The sequence below is a fragment of the Danio aesculapii genome, chromosome 9, assembly GCF_903798145.1.
Source record: "Danio aesculapii chromosome 9, fDanAes4.1, whole genome shotgun sequence".
Classification (NCBI taxonomy): Eukaryota; Metazoa; Chordata; class Actinopteri; order Cypriniformes; family Danionidae; genus Danio; species Danio aesculapii.
Window position 1 is genome coordinate 4424122 of NC_079443.1, and position 22641 is coordinate 4446762.

At 37.1% G+C, this 22641-nt stretch overlaps 1 protein-coding gene across 2 annotated transcripts in view; it reads right to left on the reverse strand.

Annotated features, from left to right (window-relative positions):
• ubr3 (ubiquitin protein ligase E3 component n-recognin 3) overlaps positions 1 to 22641 on the reverse strand; it is a 151766-nt gene that overhangs the window by 73713 nt on the left and 55412 nt on the right. For both annotated transcript variants that reach the window (XR_008838320.1, XM_056464685.1), the window contains 4 exons: positions 21773 to 22218; positions 17639 to 17727; positions 3906 to 4055; positions 690 to 823 (listed from right to left, as the gene is read on the reverse strand). Coding sequence is in view for 1 of the 2 variants with exons in the window: in XM_056464685.1 (XP_056320660.1) it covers positions 690 to 823; positions 3906 to 4055; positions 17639 to 17727; positions 21773 to 22218 (819 nt within the window). In the remaining variant the exon portion in view is untranslated. The remainder of the gene's footprint in view (positions 1 to 689; positions 824 to 3905; positions 4056 to 17638; positions 17728 to 21772; positions 22219 to 22641) is intronic.

A 22641-nucleotide genomic window follows, 5' to 3' on the forward strand; every position in this document is an offset into this window, starting at 1 on the left:
TATTAAAACTTTTAAGTGTCTGCTCGGGTCGTATTTAATGCTGTCACCGTGCTGCTGTCACGTCCAGCCATTTTGTTGCGGGAGCAACAGCGAGGACTGATTGGAGGAGAACCAGCTTGATCTGGCCAGTGGCATCCGGATTAAAGACTCTGAGGTGCTGAACGGGTCAAACACCTGGCAGCATGAAGTAAACAGATTTACTTCAAAAAGGCTTACAGTATGTATTAAATACATTTACGATGAAAACGAAGGATGTTTCTGCTATAATTTTAGTTCGTTTCAGTTAGTTTTGCAATATTGTTTTTTATTTTTATTTCAGTTAACGAAAATGTTTTTCAATTCTAGTTTTCATTTTTTCGTTCGTTTTCATTAACTATAATAACCTTGGGATAAAGATAATAAAGGCCTCGTCTGATTGGTCGGATTTGGATAAACAATATGTATTCCACAAACACATCACGCCACATTAAATTAACTTCAATTATTGCACTTCTCTGCGTATAGATATTGCATATACTATTATTGCGATAATGATTCTTCGATATATCGCGATAACAATACTTGGATACATAGAGCCACATCAAACAGCTCAAACAATGTCACCATTGCGTTTACAATAGCACAGTTTAATTTGGTACACACTGAATGTTGAATTGACTCATGTAAAATACTGAAGTGTGTATACATACATCTTTAAAATAGCGTTGCATAAGAGACAGCCTGACATCATGTGTGGCTCCACATGTGTCCTCAGGGTAGATGTGTTCTTCATCTGTGGTGGGCAATCGCTTTGGCATGTCACTACGACAGCGGTGGCCCAACACTGAAACACAGACACACACACACACACACACGGAAATGGAAATGACTCTTTACAAATGGCAATCACAAGCTAATTAGCTGCCGTCCTAACATTTACAGCACTTGCCATCTGCCTACTACTGTATAATGAAGTTCCATGTCAAAGTCAAACACTGTGACACACGTCACAGCTGTGCTTGCTGCCCCCAAAAGACCACCATACTAAATAATCAGCAATACAAATTAAAAACACACCAGATCAGCAGCATGTTAGCTCATCAAATCTCTGAAAATACAGATTTTCCAGGTCGACAGGGTCACACTGCTACCAATACTGTGAAATTTGCAATCTTGAGGTAATTTTACAGTCACCAATTGGACAAATCAAAGCCAAGGAACTGTACATAAAACAGGAAGTTAATTTTATCACAGCACAGTGGCAAGAAAAGACACTTGATAAATAAAGCAATTAAAACACTGTTGTTAAAACCAGTAGACTAAATGGGCAAATTTAAAGAGCTGTTAGAGAGCTCCAGTGAACTGGACATGATGAGACTAAGAAATGAAGGCTGAATAAAAAGTTTTGGATCAGTATGATTTTTTTTGTAACGTTTTATACAGAAATAACTTTATTCCACTCACAATATGGAGCCAGATCAGTGTCAAAAATTATTCATTTTCAAAATAAAAGTCATGCATGAACAGCGCAGTTCACGTTTACAAAATCCAATTTGGAAACTCAAAATACAATTCATAAATGCACACGAAACACAGTGGATTGAATTTGTGTATTTATTAGTGCCGAGCAAAAATTTATGAAACCAGATCAGTCTCAAAAATAATACAATAATACAATTCATAAATGTGGGTTGGGTTTGTGTATTTATTAGTACTAAGGAAAAATTCATAACGATTAATCACATCCATTACAAAAGTTTGTTGTGACTTAAAATATGTATGTGTATTCTTTATATATTATATATATATATATATATATATATTATATATATATATATATTATATATATATATATATATATATATATATATATATATATATATATATATATATATATATATATATATATATATATATATATATATATATATATATATATCTATCTATCTATCTATATCTATATATATATATCTATATCTATATACATATATATATATATATATATATACATATATATATATATATACATATATATACATATATATATATATATATATACATATATATATATATATATATATATATATATACATATATATACACATATATATATATATATATATATATATATATATATATATATATATATATACATATATATATATATATATATATATATATATATATATATATATATATATATATATATATATATATATACATATATATATATATATATATATATATATATATATATATATATATATATATATATATATATATATATATATACATACATATATATATATATATATATATATATATATATATATATATATATATATATATATATATACATATATATATACATATATATATATATATATATATATATATATATATATATATATATATATATATATATATATATATATATATATATATATATATCTATCTATGTACATAGATATGTATATAGGTATATAGATATTACATATAATAGATATATAAAACACTCACACACATATCTTATGTAAAAACACACTTTTGCTTTGGATGTGACTAATCTTTGTCTAGTACAAGTATTTATGAATTGTGTTTTGAATTTACGAATTGGATTTGTGTATTTTTGTTTTGAACTTTTCTAGTCATCTCAACTTACATCAAACTGACTAAAAATATTAGTCACAAACATTAGTAACTTAAAAACAATATTAGTTGTCTGGATTTTTTTGTCATTACATGTATTTACAGAGCAAAAACAATGTTACAAAAAGCAATTTTCTCCACTTCTTGCGATCCCCATATTCTAAACCCAATGAACAATTGATGGAGAGTTAAATTGACCCAACTCTACACCATAACTTTTCAATCCAGATGGATGGGGCAACCATTACTGCATCCAAAATGGTAAAAAGCCTTGGAGTAACGATTGATGACCAACTAAACTTCTCTGACCACATTTCTAGAACTGCTCGATCTTGCAGATTCGCACTCTATAACATCAGAAAGGTCCGACCCTTCCTATCTGAACATACAGCTCAACTCATTGTTCAAGCTCTTGTTCTCTCCAAACTGGACTATTGCAACTCTCTACTAGCCGGGCTTCCAGCTTATTCTATCAAACCTCTTCAGCTGCTTCAGAACGCAGCAGCACAAGTGGTCTTTGATGAACCCAAAAGAGCATGTGTCACTCCGCTACTCACCCGTTTGCACTGGCTGCCAGTTGCTGCTCGCATCAAATTCAAAGCTCTGATGTTTGCTTACAAAGCGACCTCTGGCTTTGCTCCTTCTTATCTGCTCTCACTTCTGCAGATTTATGTGCCCTCCAGAAACTTGCGTTCTGTGAATGAACGTCGCCTCGTGGTTCCATCCCTAAGAGGGAAGAAATCACTTTCCCGAACTCTCGCATTCAATCTGCCCAGTTGGTGGAATGAACTCCCTAACTACATCAGAACAGCAGAGTCACTTGCTGTCTTCAAGAAATGACTAAAAACTCAACTATTTAGTCTCCACTTTCCTTCCTAATCTGTAACTGCCTCTCTGGCTATACCACTAACTGTACTCTCTCTCAAAAAAAAAACCTTACATTACTAATGCTTTGCTTCTTAGACTTCTTACACACCTGAAACTTGTCTATAGCACTTGTTCACTGCTGCTCTTATAGTTGTGTAAATTGCTTCCTTGTCCTCATTTGTAAACCGCTTTGGATAAAAGCGTCTGCTAAATGACTAAATGTAAATGTAAATTCCTGCCCCATCTCATTACTTTATTGTCTGCTGGGATGACAATTATAAAATTTACAAACCAAGAGTTTGTCTTTGATATGGTGTCATCAACAAATCCTGTTATTAACCTTAGCTAAACTAATATTGTTCAGGGTTGCTATACACATGAAAAAATTATAAATAGTGGGTTTTTAGTACCTGATGAAGCCTGCAGCAGAACCACCAGTCCTGTGGGTCTGTCTTCAGTGGACGGTCCACTCTGACCACAGATCACACAGTCATAGAGAACCTCAGAGTCTAAAGATTCCTCAGAGCTGACGTCCATTACGGCATCTGCTTCAGGTGACTCTATTGAGAGAAGAAAAAAAAAAAAAAGTCAGAAAACTTCTGAATGGAATTATAGAGCGGGGAATCTTTGGGACTGGAAGACCACCAAATGAAAAGCTATAAAGGCATTCAATGTATAAAATATGAATGAATGAATAGGATACATAACGCATAGATACAGAATACATAGACTAAATCAAGCTTTTGAGTTTGAAGGACTTATTAGAAGGTAATAGTTCATCAAATAATAAAATCACTAAGGTTTACAATTAGGTATGACTCAATGATAGCAATAGTTGGTTGGTCAGATTTTCTGGAGATTTTCAAACGAAATGTACGTTTAGCTGTTCAGTATGGCATGATCAAAGCTAAGAAATGTATCCTTTGTTTATGGAAGAAAAATGTTAGCCCTCTCTTTTCTGACTGGCTTCTTGGATTGTTTTTTTGGAAAGAATCAGAGATGCCATCTCTAGGAACTCTGCAAAATTTGATAAAATGTGGGATTCAGTCTTTTTTTTTTTAACACAACACAAGGACTGATAATGTTGTTTAATTCCTGAAGATTTGTAAGTTTTCTTTACATCCTTTGCAGTGTCTTTTTGTAGGTCATATACGGTGTGTCACCATTTTCCCTGGTTTCTTGCTTTACTTCACATTTTGCACAGATTATTGTTACATGATGGGTTTGTCTGTCTGATCTGTTTTTCTGTCTGCAAAAACTATAATAAAAAAAATCCCCAAAAAATAAAGGCAGCTAGCTCTCTGCAACTCTCACATGATCACCCACTGAAGCCAAGCAGGGCTGTACCCGGTTAGTACCTGGATGGGAGGCCACATGGGAAAGCTGGGTTGCTGCTGGAAGTGGTGTTAGTAAGGCCAGCTAGGGGCTCCCAACTTGCGGTCTGTGTGGGTTCTAATGCCCCAGTATAGTGACGGGGACTCCATTCTGCTCAGTGAGTGCCGACTTTTGGATGAGACGTTAAACCGAGGTCATTAAAAATCCCAGGATGTTCTTCGAATAAGAGTAGGGGTTTAACCCCGGCATCCTTGTCAAATCAGCCCACTGGCCTCTGTCCATTCTCCTAACCATCCCCATATCATAATTGGCTTAAATCGCTCTGTCTCTTCTCCACCAATCAGCTGGTGTGTGGTGTGCAGTCTGGCGTAATATGGCTGCCGTTGCGTCATCCAGGTGGATGCTGCACACTGGTGGTGGACAAGGAGATTCCCCCAATGTGTAAAGTGCTTTGAGTGCCCAGAAAAGCACTATATAAAATGTATTATAAATAAATATTGAAATTACCCCATGATTTACTCACTCTCAAAAACCCCTTGTTGTACATGACTTTTTTCTGTCAGACAAACAAAGTCTGACTACTTTTACATTTTATCCTGACCCTTCCATGTTGTATAATGGTGTTGAATTGTGGCTTTTATTTTGAAGCTTCCAAGAGCACATACATTGGTCTACTGAAGTAACTAAAGTGGATATTGGCGTTTTTGTAACAGAACGGTTTATAATTTTTAAATTAGAAACTCTAATCACTGACTTCCAGAGTTGGATGTATGCACGACTGATGTAAGACTGGTACTAGGTACACATCTGCACAGCACTGTAAGAGTAATATACTGTATAACATTATACAGTAATGCCAACTAGTTTTCTTGTTCATTGTCATCTTCTGTGGTAAACAGTTCCTGCGAGATGCGTTTATTGCCGGAACTTCGCTAGGAATGTGTTTTACGTCAAAGCTAGGTCATAACTGTCAACATTGGGATGTGACAGAAAGATCAAGCCGAAATAAAATGAAGGCATAGTTTGACATTTAAGAGCAAGGGGTGCCCCCTGGTAGTTTGGTGGTATGCGTATAGATGATGTTCATTTGTATACTCTTTGATGATGTTTATTCCCACCCTTCATCGAAAGATCAAAAATGGATGGTTAACTACAGAAGAATCCCAGGTGCATGAGTTACACTTTCGGATGCTTCAAAATAAAAGTCACTATTCAAAACCATTATCCATCATAGATTTGGTTGGTGTCATGTCATAGCTGGGGGCGTGGCATGGAGGCAAATCTTGCATTGTTAAAAACAACTCTTCCCCCTCTATTGGAAATGAATAGTGGTAACCTTGAATTGTAGCTAAAACAATTTTTGTTTTTAATTAGACTGAAAGCAGGAAATTTTCATTTTCACAAGATGTGACGGGACATCTTTACAACCTATATCAAAGCCCGTGGTCAACCTATGAGCTTCCATATGTTTATTTTGTAATATATACAACTTGGGATCTGGATTGTTAAACTTACCAGATGTGGAAAAACCTTACACAACAACTTTTGATGTCAAATTAAGCAAAAATTAATTGATTTTTTTTCCACAAGTAAATATAAGCACCTCACAAGATCTCTGCACATTCATTCTAATGGGTTTTTTCCCCTGGGGCATAAACACTTGTGGACGTTCCTGGATATGCCAACCAAGTTTATAGAAGAGTCAGGATAAAATGTAAAACTACTCCGACTGTGTTTGTCTGGCAAAAAAAAAGCTCATCTACATTTTGGTTTGAGGGTGAGTTAATTATGGGGTAGTTTTTATTATTTTGGTGATCTGATCCTTTAATAACTACAAAAAGTAGACTTTTGTACATGAATAGGGCTATGACTCATTACCACAGCATCCAAGTGTACCACTGTCCCACCACTGTACTATTTAACATAATAAGGATTTAGTGTTTTCATATTAAATAAAAGCAAAACTCAGCAAGCGATCAAGCATGTGAGCCTTAGAAGGCGGCTTAAAAAAAATCTAATAACTGAACATGAATTATGAGCACAGTAGATTGGCAAACCTTAATTAGTTCCATAATGTGGATCTGAATGACTTTTTGCCCTCTTGTGGTTAAATGAACAAACAGTTAATGGAGGTCCCGGCAGTCACGCATAAAAACAACAGAGCTAATGTTGTGTGAACCCTGCTGTCTGAAGGGAATATTCTGTGGTCTGTGAAGGTCAATATTGAAACACAGCAACTGTTCATGTGACTAAACCATTCAAATATTGTACAGTACATTTACATTTGAGACTGTTCACCCAAAAATGAACGTTTACTCACTGATTTTTCTTCCTGGAGTGGTTCCAAAACGTTATATTCTATACGCTTATTCTGCTGAACACAAGAGAAGATATTCTGAAGAAAGCTGAAAACATGCAACCATTGACCTTACCTAGTGTAACCCATCGGTCCTACAGCACCCAATCCGCTCTGAGCATCTTGCGCTAGAGCAACTTTTGAGTTGCTCAGAGAAGTGATGTTTACCTGCATAGGACGTCGCTAGCTGGCCTTCATTACACTCACACCCCTAAACCTCACTCCCATCCCGGACGAGCCCCCACATGTAACTCACCGGTCCTACTGCACCCAATCCGCTCAGAGCTGGGATCGAAGCAGCGATTTTTTGCATTGGAGTCAGTTGCTCTCACAAGGAGGATAAAGACCATGGACTTTAGCATCTGTCCTAGAGCACCTTTTGAGGTAAGAGGAGTGAGGTTTACCTGCATAGCACTGCGCTAGCTGGCCTCCGTTACAGTAGGAAAAACAAATATTATGGAAGTCAAAGGTTACAGGTTTCCCGCTTTTTTCAAAATATCTTCTTTAGTGTTCAACAGAAGAAATACTGAAGGGAGAGTAAATTTGATGGAATTTGATGACAAAATTGTTTGTTTTGGAAGAACTAATCCTTTAAAGGTCACATGAAATTAAAAGTAACAATAATGTTAGTTTTAAGGATATAAGCTAGTATGCTTCAAAACAGTGACAAAATGTACATTTAGAAATTATAAAATTTACATAAACACGTGAACATGACTCACGCTTGAACATTTTGAGTTTACTCGCTTCATTTGCGCATCAAATTCACTTCACGATAGATGCGGATGCATGATGGGCAGGGTTTATGTCTGCCTGAGGACTCTAGCTTCATTGCTAAATGGCTAACGTGGATTTTATTGAGAGAATAGCTGTGTTTATGTGCTTTAGAAAGACTAAAAAACAGCGTAGATTCATTTGGAGCCATGCCTGAGTCCACTAGATCCATTCTGAGGTGCACCCAGCTCTGAGTTCATCAACTCCTCCAGAAACTGTAGCAGGATGATGGAAGCTTTCAGCGGTTCTTTAGACTAAGCCGAGCCCAGTTGGATGAGCTGCTGTCCGGTGTCAGCAGGAGGATTTCCCCCCAGGACACCAACAACAGGTGTTACATCATAATCACGCCCCTTGTAGAGAAAGCTCCTGATTGGTTAACGTGGCGCGAATGTCCACTCAAGTTTAGATTTTCCAACTCAAGCAGTTTGCGTGTTGAAGTGCGTCAATTGCACAAAATGTTCAACTCGCGCCGCTTCATTCGCACAAAACGCGTAATTCGCGCTGCCTCATTCACGCGTATCGCACCGCAGGATGTCTATTCGCTTCTTTGCATTGACTTAACATGTAAATCACTCACGCTTGATGCTACTTCCACATCTAGTGTGAACGCAGCATAAAGCTTGTCAAATTTTTAACAATCTAATGCTCTCAAGTATACAACAAGCCCCGCCCCTTCTCATTTGCTTTTCATTTGATGCGCTTGAGCTCAACCACCATCACTGGCAGAGCTGAGAGAAAAATGAAACACTATTGTATTTTTAAGGGGGAGGAGCTACTCTATGCACCGCCCTCTCCATTTTTCAGTTGAGATGATGTCAAACATTGAATAAAAAAAAAAATGCACATTTCAAAGCACTTCAAGGGACGTTTAAGGCCTGAAATACTTCGTAATGCAACTCAAATAATGCTACTACAACACAACAACAAAGAAACTCTAAAATAAACATCAGTTTCAGTCAACTCATTGTTCCATCATTTTAAAAATGGCTTATATATGCTCCTTTAACCTGACAAATATCTGGGGATTATTTACCTTTTACCGAAGTCCTTCCTTGATGTTAAAATACCTGCTCAATTTCCGAGCAAATGAAGGCTTTTGTAAATGTCAGTGCACGTTTGGAGAGATTTATAGCTTAAGGGGCACCGACAGACAGAGATTCTATGGGGAAATGAAGGGTTTGTGCTGGAGAGTTAATGTGACAGTGTTTGCCTGAGGCGTCTGTCGGGTACAAAATGAACTCTACAACAGGAGAGACTCCAGTTTACACATGTGGACAATTCATGACCTTGATGAAGTAAAAACGGGTCTAATGTTAGCACGGCGTGACTTGTTTTTGTTGTTTTCAATCGATTCTATTCATTCAAAATAATTCAGCCATTTCACGGAAATAAAGGATTTAGCAAAAATAGCATACAGTAGATCCATAGACCAAAGAAAACTCAAGAGCTAATACAGACAACACAGCACTCAGGCTCTTGTTGTGCAGTAAACAAGATTAAAGTACTGTACCTAACCAAATAAACAAAACTAGACCACTTTACTTGAAGGTGGCCATAATTTAACTACTGAGTAATATTAATTAAGTACATGTACTTACTTGGGTCAGGGTTAGAATGTGGGTTAGGGTTAGTTGCTTGTATTTATGCAAAATTAATTGGAAGTATAGTAGTAAGTATATGAAATGTATAGCAAGGATATCTTAAAATAAAGGGTTACCCAAAACGATTAAGCAGTAAATATCACTTATCACTTATTTAACCACTGAGCATCACTTGATCGCTATTCCAATTTTAAATCCTAACTTTTTGATTTAGTGGCTAATTCGTCCATTTCATTCGTAGATTTTTTTAATGATTTGCTCTTCCCCCAATGATGATTGGGTTTAGGGGTGGGGTTTGGTGCCACGCCTCCTTTTTAAAATTGTACATTTTCGTACGACTGAACTCATTTAAGTTTGTACAAATTAGCCAAATCATCCTTTTTATTTGTATCAAGTCTGCATAATTAGGGGCGTGGCCACTTGATTGACAGCTAGGTTTCACTGCTCGCAGTCTCGTCACCCTTAGCTGATTCCGGTTGATTAGTTGACGAACTCTGCATATACAATGTATTTTTGTTTTGTTTTGTTTTGTGTGGCTTTACACAGTTAATTGCCGTTTGGGATTATTTCTTACAATTATCAGATAATATGGCATGATGTGCATTTAATTGTGCCCACAAACCCTTCAAGTGGCCTCCATTTCCCAGGTGAAATTCTTATATACTTTTATCTATAAATGTATTTGTTTTAAGATAATTTATTTATCATTTATAATTTTCTTCTGACAGATTGATTAGCTGTAACGTTGTCATACAGTCTGAAACGTTGTCATACAGTGATATGCCCGGATTTCGTAAATAGCCTTGCATTTACTAACACCGACTATAATTGATGTATTTGAAGTAAATAGCGTTTTCATCCTGTATAAAAACGTCATAAGAACATTAGTGGCTCAATGTATTAAAACAAGACTAAACCTTAGAATACAACCAAGCACATGTGGTCAGAACAGTAAAGAAGTGTTAAGCGTTTCTCCCAAAGAAAAGCCGTAGCTCCGCTCCACCTCTTTGCTCATTTTCGGTTCTCATCGGTCAGTGCGATGACGCACAAACAAAATAGTGATGATTGGCTACGCCCACTTGTATCTTCATTTGCACTCACAGAAAACTATGGGTGACATCACAGATACTATTTTTTTACAGTCTCTGGTATATACTGAAAATATTTGCTAAAAAAAAAGTTTAAAGAGTCTAAAAAATGTGTTAAATGTGCTTTACACACGAAGCGCTTGCACACAAACAGCATCAACGGTGTAATATAATCAAGTCGGCGCCAATAGCCTAGTGGTTAAGTGTGCCGACATATAGCACCATGGTGCTCACGGCGACCTGAGTTCGATTCCTGGCCTGAGGTCCTTTGCCGACCATTCCCCTCTCTCTGCTCCCAATACTTTCCTGTCTGCAACCTCTACTGTCCTTTCCAAATAAAGGTGAATAACCCATAATAAATTAAATATATATATATATAAATGGAGAACCGTATGATTAGGTTTTTTTTTTCCTTCATAAACTATCCCATCCCTACCGCCTACTAACCTGAGCATAGGAAAACTTCACTTCACTTGCAGAACGCGTGACGACGTTCATGCAATAAGACATTACCTTGCAGAGGCCTACTTTTTAAATAAACATGCCTTTAACATTGTTAAAAGTAAACAAAGTTTCGGTTGTTCAGATGTCATGATCAAAAAGTTTTAAAAGCAGACCGCACTTTAAGCAAACAGTAAAGGCAATTGAGAGTATATTATAGACACTTCAATTTTCTTTAATTAAGCCTGTCTAATAGCTGAATTTTGTGCAGGCAATAACAAAAAGCGATGCTTTCTCTAAAACTCTTCATTAGTTTTCTGGTTTTTTTTTTGCTCTCCAGTTTGTCCAGTACTGCACTGAGACTCATAACCATCTACACAGATGCTTGCAGTACTGGCCTAATTTAGCTCATTATAATTCCAGTGCAAATATCCATGTCCAAAGTGACCTTTGATTTAAATCTGGAAAACAAATGAAGCCTGTACAAGCAGAGCTGAAGAGAATGTTTTATTCTGACAGTCCCAGACACGCGCACATCTATAATGCAGACACCTCTCAATGTCAGCCAGGACATCATCCCGGTGGCGTCTCAACGTCATATTTCATCTTGATGTGTAACGATATGCTTAAAGTCATGATTTGATACGCATCATGATACTAAACTCACATAAGTATTTTCTCACAATAAACCAAGCCAAAATAAAAAGGTTTTATTATTATTAAAATTATCAGTACTTCTAAAACTTATTTGAAAAGATATACTGTTAATTAATATATTAAATTAAACAGGAATTTAAATGACTATTATATATTATTTAAATGATTTTATTAGATTTACTCTCAAATTTCAAATTCATAACAGGTCAAATAGCAAAATGACTAATCACAACACTTAATTTGTTTAACATGTTTTGTCTCATATGTATTTGAATGTCCTGTTTAATATCGTACGCATTATAATTCTGTCATCCTATGCAGCAATCTTATTTTTTCAGAAAACCTGGATTTGATGATTCTAGATTTATTTTTACGACCCCTTTATTTATTATTATTTTTATATTTTAAAATGGAGTAGCAGAAATCTCTGAGGTTCCTTATAAAAAAATTATATTCTCAGCAAAATTAAGATTTTGAAAGATGAATCTAAATCGTATAGATTTGAAACTAAATGATGGTGTACATGCTGGCAGAAAGTACATTTCTGGGTAAATTACACCTTATAAATATTGTAAATGTGATAAATCATATTGTTTAACGCATTGATACATATTGCAATATCTCAATTTAACAATGTATTTTGTATCCCTTATATCTCTTTCAAACAAATCATTAACACTTTACCATTTACTGGTGACTTCTGGAGAACAACAAAGAAAAAATGCCAGAATGCCAAAATTTTGAATCTTAGTTTGGCCAACTTTTTCTGTTTCAGCTAGCAGAATGATTTTTGGTGACATCAAAAGGCAGCCGATGCATAAATACACAGTCTTTGTTTTTGTTTACTCCCTGTAGTTCTGAGAGCTGAGGTGCATATTTTGATTTTCTCAGACGCATCAAGGTAAGTGCGCAAAGGTCACTCTCACACACTCAGACACACATACACACTCTTTAATTTGCTGTTATACTCCATATAAAATCCAGAAACTAAGCTTTTTTTTTTTTTTGCACAAGCCTATATAAAGGGTTAGTAGTGCCAACAAATTTTACCCCTTTCCAAGAGGGAAAACCACAAACAATCAAGAATGCATAACTATACGGTGTCATAGCATTTCAATTAAAAAATGTGTGACTGAAACTGGTACTGTTACTTTTAGTATATTATTATTAAATTGGTACAATAATCTAAGTAGCCACAAGTAGTCCCTAGCAGCCACAATCTAGACAGACATTCTTGCAAGCCTTTAAGAGCAAGGTACCAATGCAAGTTAACAATTGACAGTAAAAAATTTCTACATATTACTTTAACTAACAGTTTAAAATGCACAGGAAGTAATTTTCAGTACAAAGGACGTAGTTTGAAGTAAAGGCATAGTTTGATGCAGGCGTGACTGAGTAAGAAATCATGGGAGTTGTGGTCTTCATTACATCCTATGGGACTCCTGCAGAAATCGTGTTGATGGATGAGCTAAAGTATCCAACACTGAGAACTAAAAAAAAGAATACTTAAAAACTTTAAAAGAACACTTTTTTTTTGGAAATAGGCTCTTATTATCATGATAATATAAAGCAAAGTAAAGCTGTGAAGTCAAACAAGAGAAACGTTAAAGCTATTGCTGATGGGAAATTTTATTATGCCACGGTCCACTGACTCCTGTTCTTCAGATCGTGATAAATTGGAGAAAAAGCAGAACTTAGTTATATCAAACTAAATATATTTTAGGCTTCGCTTATAATGCTCCTCTAATGCTGCTCTGTGCAGGCTAATAAAACACACACTATATAGGGAATATGCAGTGCCAGTTTTTCTTCCCAAAGCTATTTCCTTCCAGTGAACTGTTAATATGACTTTTTCAATTTTATACAGTTCCTTTTACAGCATCGATGTTGTACTGTGATTGAAATATAATCAGTTCAATAGACTTCAGCTTTGGGTTGCAACTGGAAGGGCATCCGCTGTGTAAAACATTTGCTGGATAAGTTCATTCCGCTGCGGCGATGCCAGATTAATAAAGGGACTAAGCCGAAAAGAAAATGAATGAAATAGACTTCAGCATTCATTTAGTTGTTAAACCATAAACTTAGATGAAAAACTGCTTACTTGCCAGCAGGCGAGCGCAGAAACACTTGGAAACACTGGAGTAAAATAAATTTAAATATTTTACACGGCACTGAAAAATGTAATATAATGCAGTGCTTCTTGTATATTCTGAGACCCACTTTATAGCGTATATCATTTAGGCAGTAAACATCGCTGATTTTAAACGCGCCGATTTTGTAACGACATACAGAAACTCAAAGTCCTTCTGCATGCTTCAATATCCTATTAAAGCCTTGCTGCTGTTTTCCTGTTTTACATGAAACTAATCTGGAAATTGAGGTTGTGTGACGTCATTAGCATGAACACACAGAACACACTCTGGACTTGATAGTTCTCTGGATTTGAACATTCATCTAAACATTTGGGATAACGCAAGTACAGCATAATATATAAGCCTTACCTAGCTGTTTCTGGATATTTTAACAAATACAGTGTACATGCTGTGCTTTAAAATAATTGTAACATTTCCTGCATGGTTAAATTCACTTTTAATCAACAATCAGACGTCAGAAAAATGAACATCCATAGCATAGCAGGACATGATGTTGACTACATTTGGATATTTTTTATAGTGAGGTTTAAATTAAAACGTAACCACCGTGTCACCATGTTCTCCCGGCATTAAGCAGAAATGCCCTGAAGCTCAATACGGCCCCTGAGAATCACACACACGCTTCTGCTAAAAGGGCCTGAGGGAGTGTGTAGGGCAGATCAGAGGCAATCCGTCTCCTTTCCTTCAGAGAGTCAGATCACAGCCCACAGTTTTAGCCTTCAAGGACTTCTGCAAGATTACCACGTCCTCTAAACTCAACGTCTTTGTGTGCAGTTGCAAGTAAACGTGGTAATGAAGCACAACATGCAATTAAGTCAATTATAAAGAACACTTCAATTGGAGAGCTATTTAAAAAAAGATATTTTACACAAACACATCTTTGCTCATAGATAAAGTAACTCTTGTTACCAAAAGTACATAAACCATTATTAAAACTCCAAACATATGGTAATAATTCAGAACTATGGGATAAATCATACTAAAATGACTTTATTACAACAGTATTTTCACTCAACATCTGTTTTTATAGCTTTAAAAGTTGCAGCATGATGCTAGCAATCTCAAGGTCATGGTTCGGGTCAACAGGTCAATCTAAAGTAAACGCCTACCATCTTCAATGCAATGGAAATGCGTTTAATTGCAAGTGTCAAATATATAATATCAATCGATCAGACACTGCACCTTTCACCCCATTGATTTTCATTCATAATATGGGTGCAACTATTGGAGATTTTCTGATGCACATAGTGGAACTTTTTTATTATGCAATCACTATATAATCTGCCACTATTAAAATATAGATTACTATTAAAATATACTGTTAAAACTAGAAAGACCTATATTCAAGTGATGCAGAAGAGACATACAAACATGCAGGGCCTTATAATTGAGGGCCTTACAACTGAAGCACAGCAGGTCATGCGCCAAAGTGAGAACATTATGACAGAGCGTATGCAATACATTTAGACCATGGGTGTCCAAACTCGGTCCTGGAGGGCCGGTGTCCTGCAGATTTTTGCTCCAGCTTGCCTCAACACACCTGCAAGGATGTTTCTAGAAAGCGTAGTAAGAGCTTGATTAGCTTGCCCAGGTGTGTCTGATTGGGGTTGGAACTAAACTTTGCAGGACACCGCCCCTCCAGGACCGAGTTTGGACATGCCTGATTTAGACAATGTATATGTTGAACAAGACAAAAACAACCCTCGCCAAAATGGCATACATAAGGATACTCATTTAGAAAGTATGGAAACAACATGATCATATGCAAACACATGATTGTAAGCACATGCTATATGACCTTTAAGATATGTAAAAACAGAAAAACATACAGCCATTAATTAAAAAGCTAGGATCCTATCGGAGCCGGGAATAGGGTGATGTTACATCATATCTCATGATAACTATGGATAAGAAACTGTATATAAGCTGTGGATTTTTGGACATTGGGTAGGAGAGAGATCGATCGACCAACTCTGCTGTAACAATAAACTGCTTCAACTTGACAACTTCGAGGACCTCAGCTTCTTTTTTTGAAACTTAGAAGATATACATTGAGATCCAGCGCAACTCTCCACAACACAACGATACAAAATCTCATAGTTTGGTTCAGTTTTTTGTTTTAGGGTCACAGTTTCAGTGTGTATATCAGGGGTCACCAAACTTGTTCCTGGAGGGCCGGTGTCCTGCAGATTTTAGCTCCAACCCTAATCAAACACAGCTGAATGAGCTAATCAAGGTCTTACTAGGTATACTTGAAACACCCAGCTAGGTGTGTTGAGGCAAGTTGGAGCTAAACCCAGCAGGGACACCGGCCCTCCAGGACCGAGATTGGTGACCCCTGGTGTATATGATATGCATCAGTAAAAAAAATTAAATAAATACTAATAATAATTTGCAGATCTCCTGTGCGAGATCTCTTCACGCTTTGAGGCTCAATATTTTAATAATCGAAGCTTATGAATATAGTTTAAAAGCAACCTATCATGCCCCTTTTTACAAGATGTAAAATAAGTCTCTGATGTTCATAGAGCAGGGCTATTCAATTGGCGGCCCCCGAGGCAATTTGTTCCGGCCGTCCAATTGTGAGCAAGACATCAAAAATAAATTTAGTTCAGTCGAAAAACGCCTGCTATATATAGATGTGCGTCTGTCCAATACAGCACGAGCTGCAGTTGAAGGCTGCGCAGAGTGCGAGTCACCTGACATTAAGCGAGTGAGTGGTGCGAGCAGCCGAAAACATTTGGATATTTTTGTAAAAAAGGCCTTTGTACAATGCACTAATATCGTTAATAGGGATGCAACGATTAGCCGATTTCACTATTAACTGCGCTTTGATTGGTCACGGTTAATTATCTCAACTAAATAGCAACCCCAATGATAAGTTTCACATGTTGCTGTGTTCAAGCTTGGTGAACTCTGACTCTGGGAAAACTCATAACGTGAATAGAAGACCAAAACATGCCCGCTCTGTACTTTAAAATACACTTTTAATTGCATCAACTTGTTTAATTCCGCCCCTTTTTGGAGCACCGTCCAACCAAATTTTGCATGCTCAAACTCTAGGTTGACCACAGCTTAAACGGATAGCTCACCCAAAATTGAACATTCATTTGCTATTTATAAGGGTGTTTTTTTGTTTTATTGACATTTTGAGTATCTTTTTCTGCTAAACCTAAAAGTAAACATCTTTGGGAAAAAAGCTGTGAAGTGGAAACCATTTACCAGTAGGAAAAACAAACACTATGGAAGTCAATGGATGCAGTTTTCCACGTTTTTTTCCCCAGAATTTATTCTTCTTTATGTGTTCAACAGAAGAAGCTCAAACACACTGTACAAAAAGTTGACACAACTTAAAATTGAAAGGCAACTTGGTCTTTTGAGTTGATTCAACTTTTAACCCAAGCACTGCATTTGACTCGATTTAAGTTGATTCAATTTTTTTAACAGTGCAGGTATGGAACAAGAGAATTGCGAGTAAACGATGACTATCTATACCTTGAAATGTATCCAATACATGTGAATTAAGCTTAATACATGCAAAAAAAATACACGGCCTGAGAGCTTGGGCTGTGTTTTGCACATAGTATAAACACAGACTGAAAGAAATGGTGGAAGAACACAATATTCAGATTAAAAATATATGTTGTTGCTTTGCATCAAATAAACCAAACCACTAAGCCTGAAAATTCAAATGTGTTTCATAAAGGTCAGCCAAAATATTAATAAACTGCAGCTCACCAACATCCATGGCAGTCTCCATGAAGCTCTTCTGCCTGGAGGCAAACTCCGCCAGCAGCTTCTGCTGCCTCTCTCTGGCTCTCTGACGCCTGCACAGAATAAAACAGACACTTTTAACTGGTAATTAAGTAAAATGTCCATTTTAAAAAGCCTCAGAATGACAGTGGAAATACATTATTAGATTTGATATCTGTCTGAAGGATGAAAGTTTTGAAGTCGAACATATATTTGCTATTAGTCATTGAGTGAGAAGGAAATGCTTGTTATGAAGTTATGAACGCTCCAATTTACTTGCATGTCATGTCACTTCAGGATATTTTCACACTAATCCCACATGCTGATGATAAATGTCCTATTTTGCTTAATTAAATGAATGTTGCAAACAAAACAGCTACTATTTTAAAAAAATAAATACGAAGACTTTTTTGAAAATAGGTTTATTTTACAAGTCCCCCAAAACTTAACAGTTGAGTTCTCAATTTTGAATCCATTTAGCAGATCTCTGGATCTGGCAGGAGCGCTTTTAGCTTAGCAAAAAACATTAAATCGGATTAGACCGTTAGCATCTCGCTAACAAATTTTTATTCATTTTCCTTTGGCTTAGTCTCTTATTTCAGAGGTCACCACCACAGAATCCACCTCCAGATATTTCGGCAAATGCTTTATGCAGCAGATGCCCAGCACTGGAAAACAACATTGCACACTCATTCACACACTCATAAACTACGGCCAATTTAGTCTATTCAATTCTCCTATAGCGCATGTGTTCGGACTGTGGGGGAAACCGGAGCACCCGGAGAAAACCCACGCCAACACGGGGAGAACATACAAACTCCACACAGAAATGCCAATTGGCCCTGGACTTGAATCAGTGACCTTTTTGCTCTGAGGCAACAGTACTAACCACTAAGCCACTGTGCCACCTCAAAACATTTTTAAAAAGCTTTAAAAGCTGGGGATTTATTTTGTGAGTTGCGTCATATCATTATGGTTTTACTACACAATGTAACTACAGAAAAGTATTTAAATAGGAAAATGATCTAAACTTTGACATTTTTGAATGTAATGCTAATGGTCTAATCCAGGGGTGTCCAAACTCGGTCCTGGAGGGCCGGTGTCCTGCAGATTTTAGCTCCAACTTGCCTCAACACACCTGCACGGATGTTTCTAGAAAGCCTAGTAAGTGCTTGATTAGCTAGCCCAGGTGTGTCTGATTGGGGTTGGAACTAAACTTTGCAGGACACCGGCCCTCCAGGACCGAGCTTGGACATGCCTGGTCTAATCGGACTCAATAATCTATGCTAAGCTAAGCTAAATGTGCTCCACTCAACTATTAGCTTTAAGGTGACTTGTAAAATGAGTCTTTTTCCAAAAGACAACGAATTGTTGTTTTAATGGAATGGTTAAAATAGATTTCTGCACTTAAAATTTTTAAAGATTGCATTCAAAAACATTTACCTTTTAGGTCTGCACATTTTGAAAAACTGATATTGAGATATTTTATTTCACTTTGATGAATATTTGAATATGAATACAGTTTCATAAGGTGGTCTACTTAAGAGTTTTCTGGGGGGTCTAACGGTATTCAGGGAGACTTTTGAAAAAAAAAATTGAAAATTGTAAATTCGCAATGCAGAAAAGCTTTTCTTTCTTCGTCTCATTTCTAGTCCAAATAGTAAAAATGTTATTTTGTTTTCACCTTCAGAAGGAATAAGTGAAAATTAAGAGTTAATAAATTAAGAACATTATCTGCAATGGGTTATGTAAAATAATCGTATTTTTGCTTTAAAATGAAGATATTTAGATTAGAAACAAGACAAAAATTATTTACATTTTTTATATATAAAACATATAAATAATTAAATATTGTTAATCTTTGTTACACTTCCAAACATCATAATTTCTAGTGCCCTAATGTTTTGAACTCTACCAAATCACGTATTCTTTGGCTCCTGGTTAACTATAATCCAGACTTAACAATACAGATCTTGCGATGCGACTATTGCAGATGTGCACGTTGCGATATCGATGCTTGAGCAGCCCAATCACATTTGATGTTTCACTAATAAAAGCCATTTCAAATCCAACAGCTTGAACTCATTTAAAAAAAATGCTACTTTTGTTCAGTGCTGACATGATTACCTGTGAAAGCGACGCAAAACTGATTAGCGGTGATCATTGTACAGACATGTGCAACACTTAACAAAACCTGCTTTCAGCAAATGAGGTTAGACAGCAGAGCGAACTCTACAATTACTGCTCACAACCCAAACCACTGAACCTGATGAAATGTACACCATGACAAGGCTTCTTTTCAGTGAGAAAAGCCTGAATAAGCGTGACAAGAGCCTTAAATAAATTTCCGTCAACCTCGATCAGACAAAAGAGCTTGTGTCAGTCTCTCCTTTGTTATTTGGATGGGAGGAAGAGACACTTAATAGAGGGGCATAAACTAAAACGGACAGGAACATCATGCTTCAATGGTTTTCAGCTGACAACATCATGGACAGGAAGGCATGCCGTTTAATACCGTTCCGAGAATATCTGCTTTGGTGACCTCAAGACAAAATGCACTAAAAATCCTTATTTTACTTACTTGGCTTATGACGATATCAAATTGTCTTGTTGCGATTGATTGCTGAAGCTTTTTCACTTGGTGTACACTCACCGGCCACTTTATTAGGTGCACTTCACTAGAACCTGGTTGGACCCTCTTTTGATGTCAGAACTGCCTTAATCCTTCGTGGCATAGATTCAACAAGGTACTGGAAATACTCCTCAGAGATTTTGCTCCATACTGACAGTAGCCATCAGAACATTTTTAGCTGTTTAACTGATCGCATTATTAGGTAATCATTATTAAGCAGAGAAGTCATCTCGGTCGCAAAGAAACAGTCTGTGTTGATCAGTGAGCTTTACGCCTGTTGATGTGAGGAGAGACCGCTACTCGCTAGTTTCCAGCTCAAACGCTCTCCGTCAGGATTTCATGATGTGTGCGTGCGCGGGTCAGCATGCAACAAGTTGTGTGCCAGAGAGGACTCGATATCAAACAACTTCGTTCACTCGTTGTCAGAAATGTACTGTATAAACTTACTCTGAGTCTGAATTGGATATTTAGGCGGAGACCATTGTACGGTTATGAAGTTTGTTGTGGCAAACATAGTAGTCCTGGCTGCAAATCATGATCAGCCACTTAACACACCGTGAAAGAAGTTGTTGAGTATCGGCGGTGAGCGCTGCTAACAGACCACACCAGAGGACTAATCAGATTATATATATAAATGTTTGGTCCATAAATATTGGGACATCGACACTATTCTAACATTTTTGGCTCTATACAGCAACACAATGGACTTGAAATTAAATAAATTTTCCTTCAAAACTGAAGGGAAAATGGCCTAAGAACAAGCAGGAACTAAAGACAGTTGCTGTAGAGGCCTGGCAGAGTCCCACCAAGAATGAAACCCAGCGACTGGGGATGTCTATGCATTCCAGACTTCAGGCTGTAATAGACTGCAAAGGATTTGCAACCAAGTATTAAAAAGTGAAAGTTTGATTAATGATTATTATTCTGCCCCATTCCTTTTGGACCCTTAACAAGTGGGAGGCACATATGCAAACGGTTGTAATTCCTACATCGTTCACCTGATTTGGATGTAAATACTCTCAAATTAAAGCTGACATTCTGCAGTTAAAGTACATCTTGTTTTAGTTTAAATCCATTGTGTTGGTGTATAGAGCCAAAAATGTTTGGATTATGTCACTGTCCAAAAATGTATGGACCTAATTGTGTATATCTTTTTTGGTTTGTTTTGCTAGCAGCACCGAAATCGTTAAACTGTTCTCAGAAAGCGTTTGTTGTTATTTACTGTAATTGCAACGTTTATTTAATATTAAATCGCAACATTTATTTAATATTAAAATCGCAACATTTATTTAAAATAAGTCGCAACACTTGTCTGTCTAGTAAATCATATATAATAGTTTGAAAACATTGACAGAGACATTTGAGTATTTTTAAATACTTGCTTACACATAGAAATGGTTTTGCTAGGCTGACATTAAAGTCATAGGTAGATAAAAAAAAAACAACCAAATGTAGAATACGAGAGCTCTGAAATACGACCCACGCACCTCTCCTCCTTGTCCATGCTCTTCTTATCTCCAGGACTGATCTTCTTGGGCGGTATGGGTGGACACACTTTCCCGCAGATCTCCTGCAGGCATCTTTTACTGTGTCGGCTTCGAGCTGAAGCTTTGGCTAAGATTCTTTCGATGGCTGTTAAACCGTCTCCGTGCGCATGATGGGCCGGATCCACCTCGGCCAACCAGCTTAGAGACAGAGAGTTCTGCTTGGCTGACAGTTTCTGGTGCAGTTTGACCAGCAGTGACAGCATGCTCTCGCGGATCTCCAGGATCTCAGTCACCAGCTGCGGAGGTGTGCCCGGTGGAAGCCAGCGGGACGCTGAGGACTTGGGACGCACGGCTTGACTGGCCTCATGGTTGCTGCGGTTGATGATCTCCTGGAACTTCCTCCTGCGCTCCGCCACCAGACTGAACACCTGGGCTTCACGCAGATTCTGAAAAGGAACAGACCAGGAATGAGCAGGAGGAATGAAAAACACACACTTGAGATCAAATATTTTGGGCGTTTGACACGTGAATCGCTCGAGTTGGAAAACCTGAACTTTGGCGAACACTTGCATTGTGTTAACCAATAAGGCGCTTGGTCTAGTAGAGAGAGAGAGGGGGGGGGGGGTTATGACGTAGTGCTTGCTGTTCGTGACCCAAGGGGAAATCCTCGTGCCGACACGAAACAACAGCTCATCAAACTGGGACATTTGGAAGTATCCCTGAATGGTTCTGTCATCCAGGAGCAGCTTCTGGAGGAGTTTATGAACTTACAGAGCTGGGTGCACCTCTGAAATTATCCAATAAACTCAGGCGTCGAACAAATCTATACATAGCGGCTGTTTATCAGACTTCATAAAGAACATAAAAGC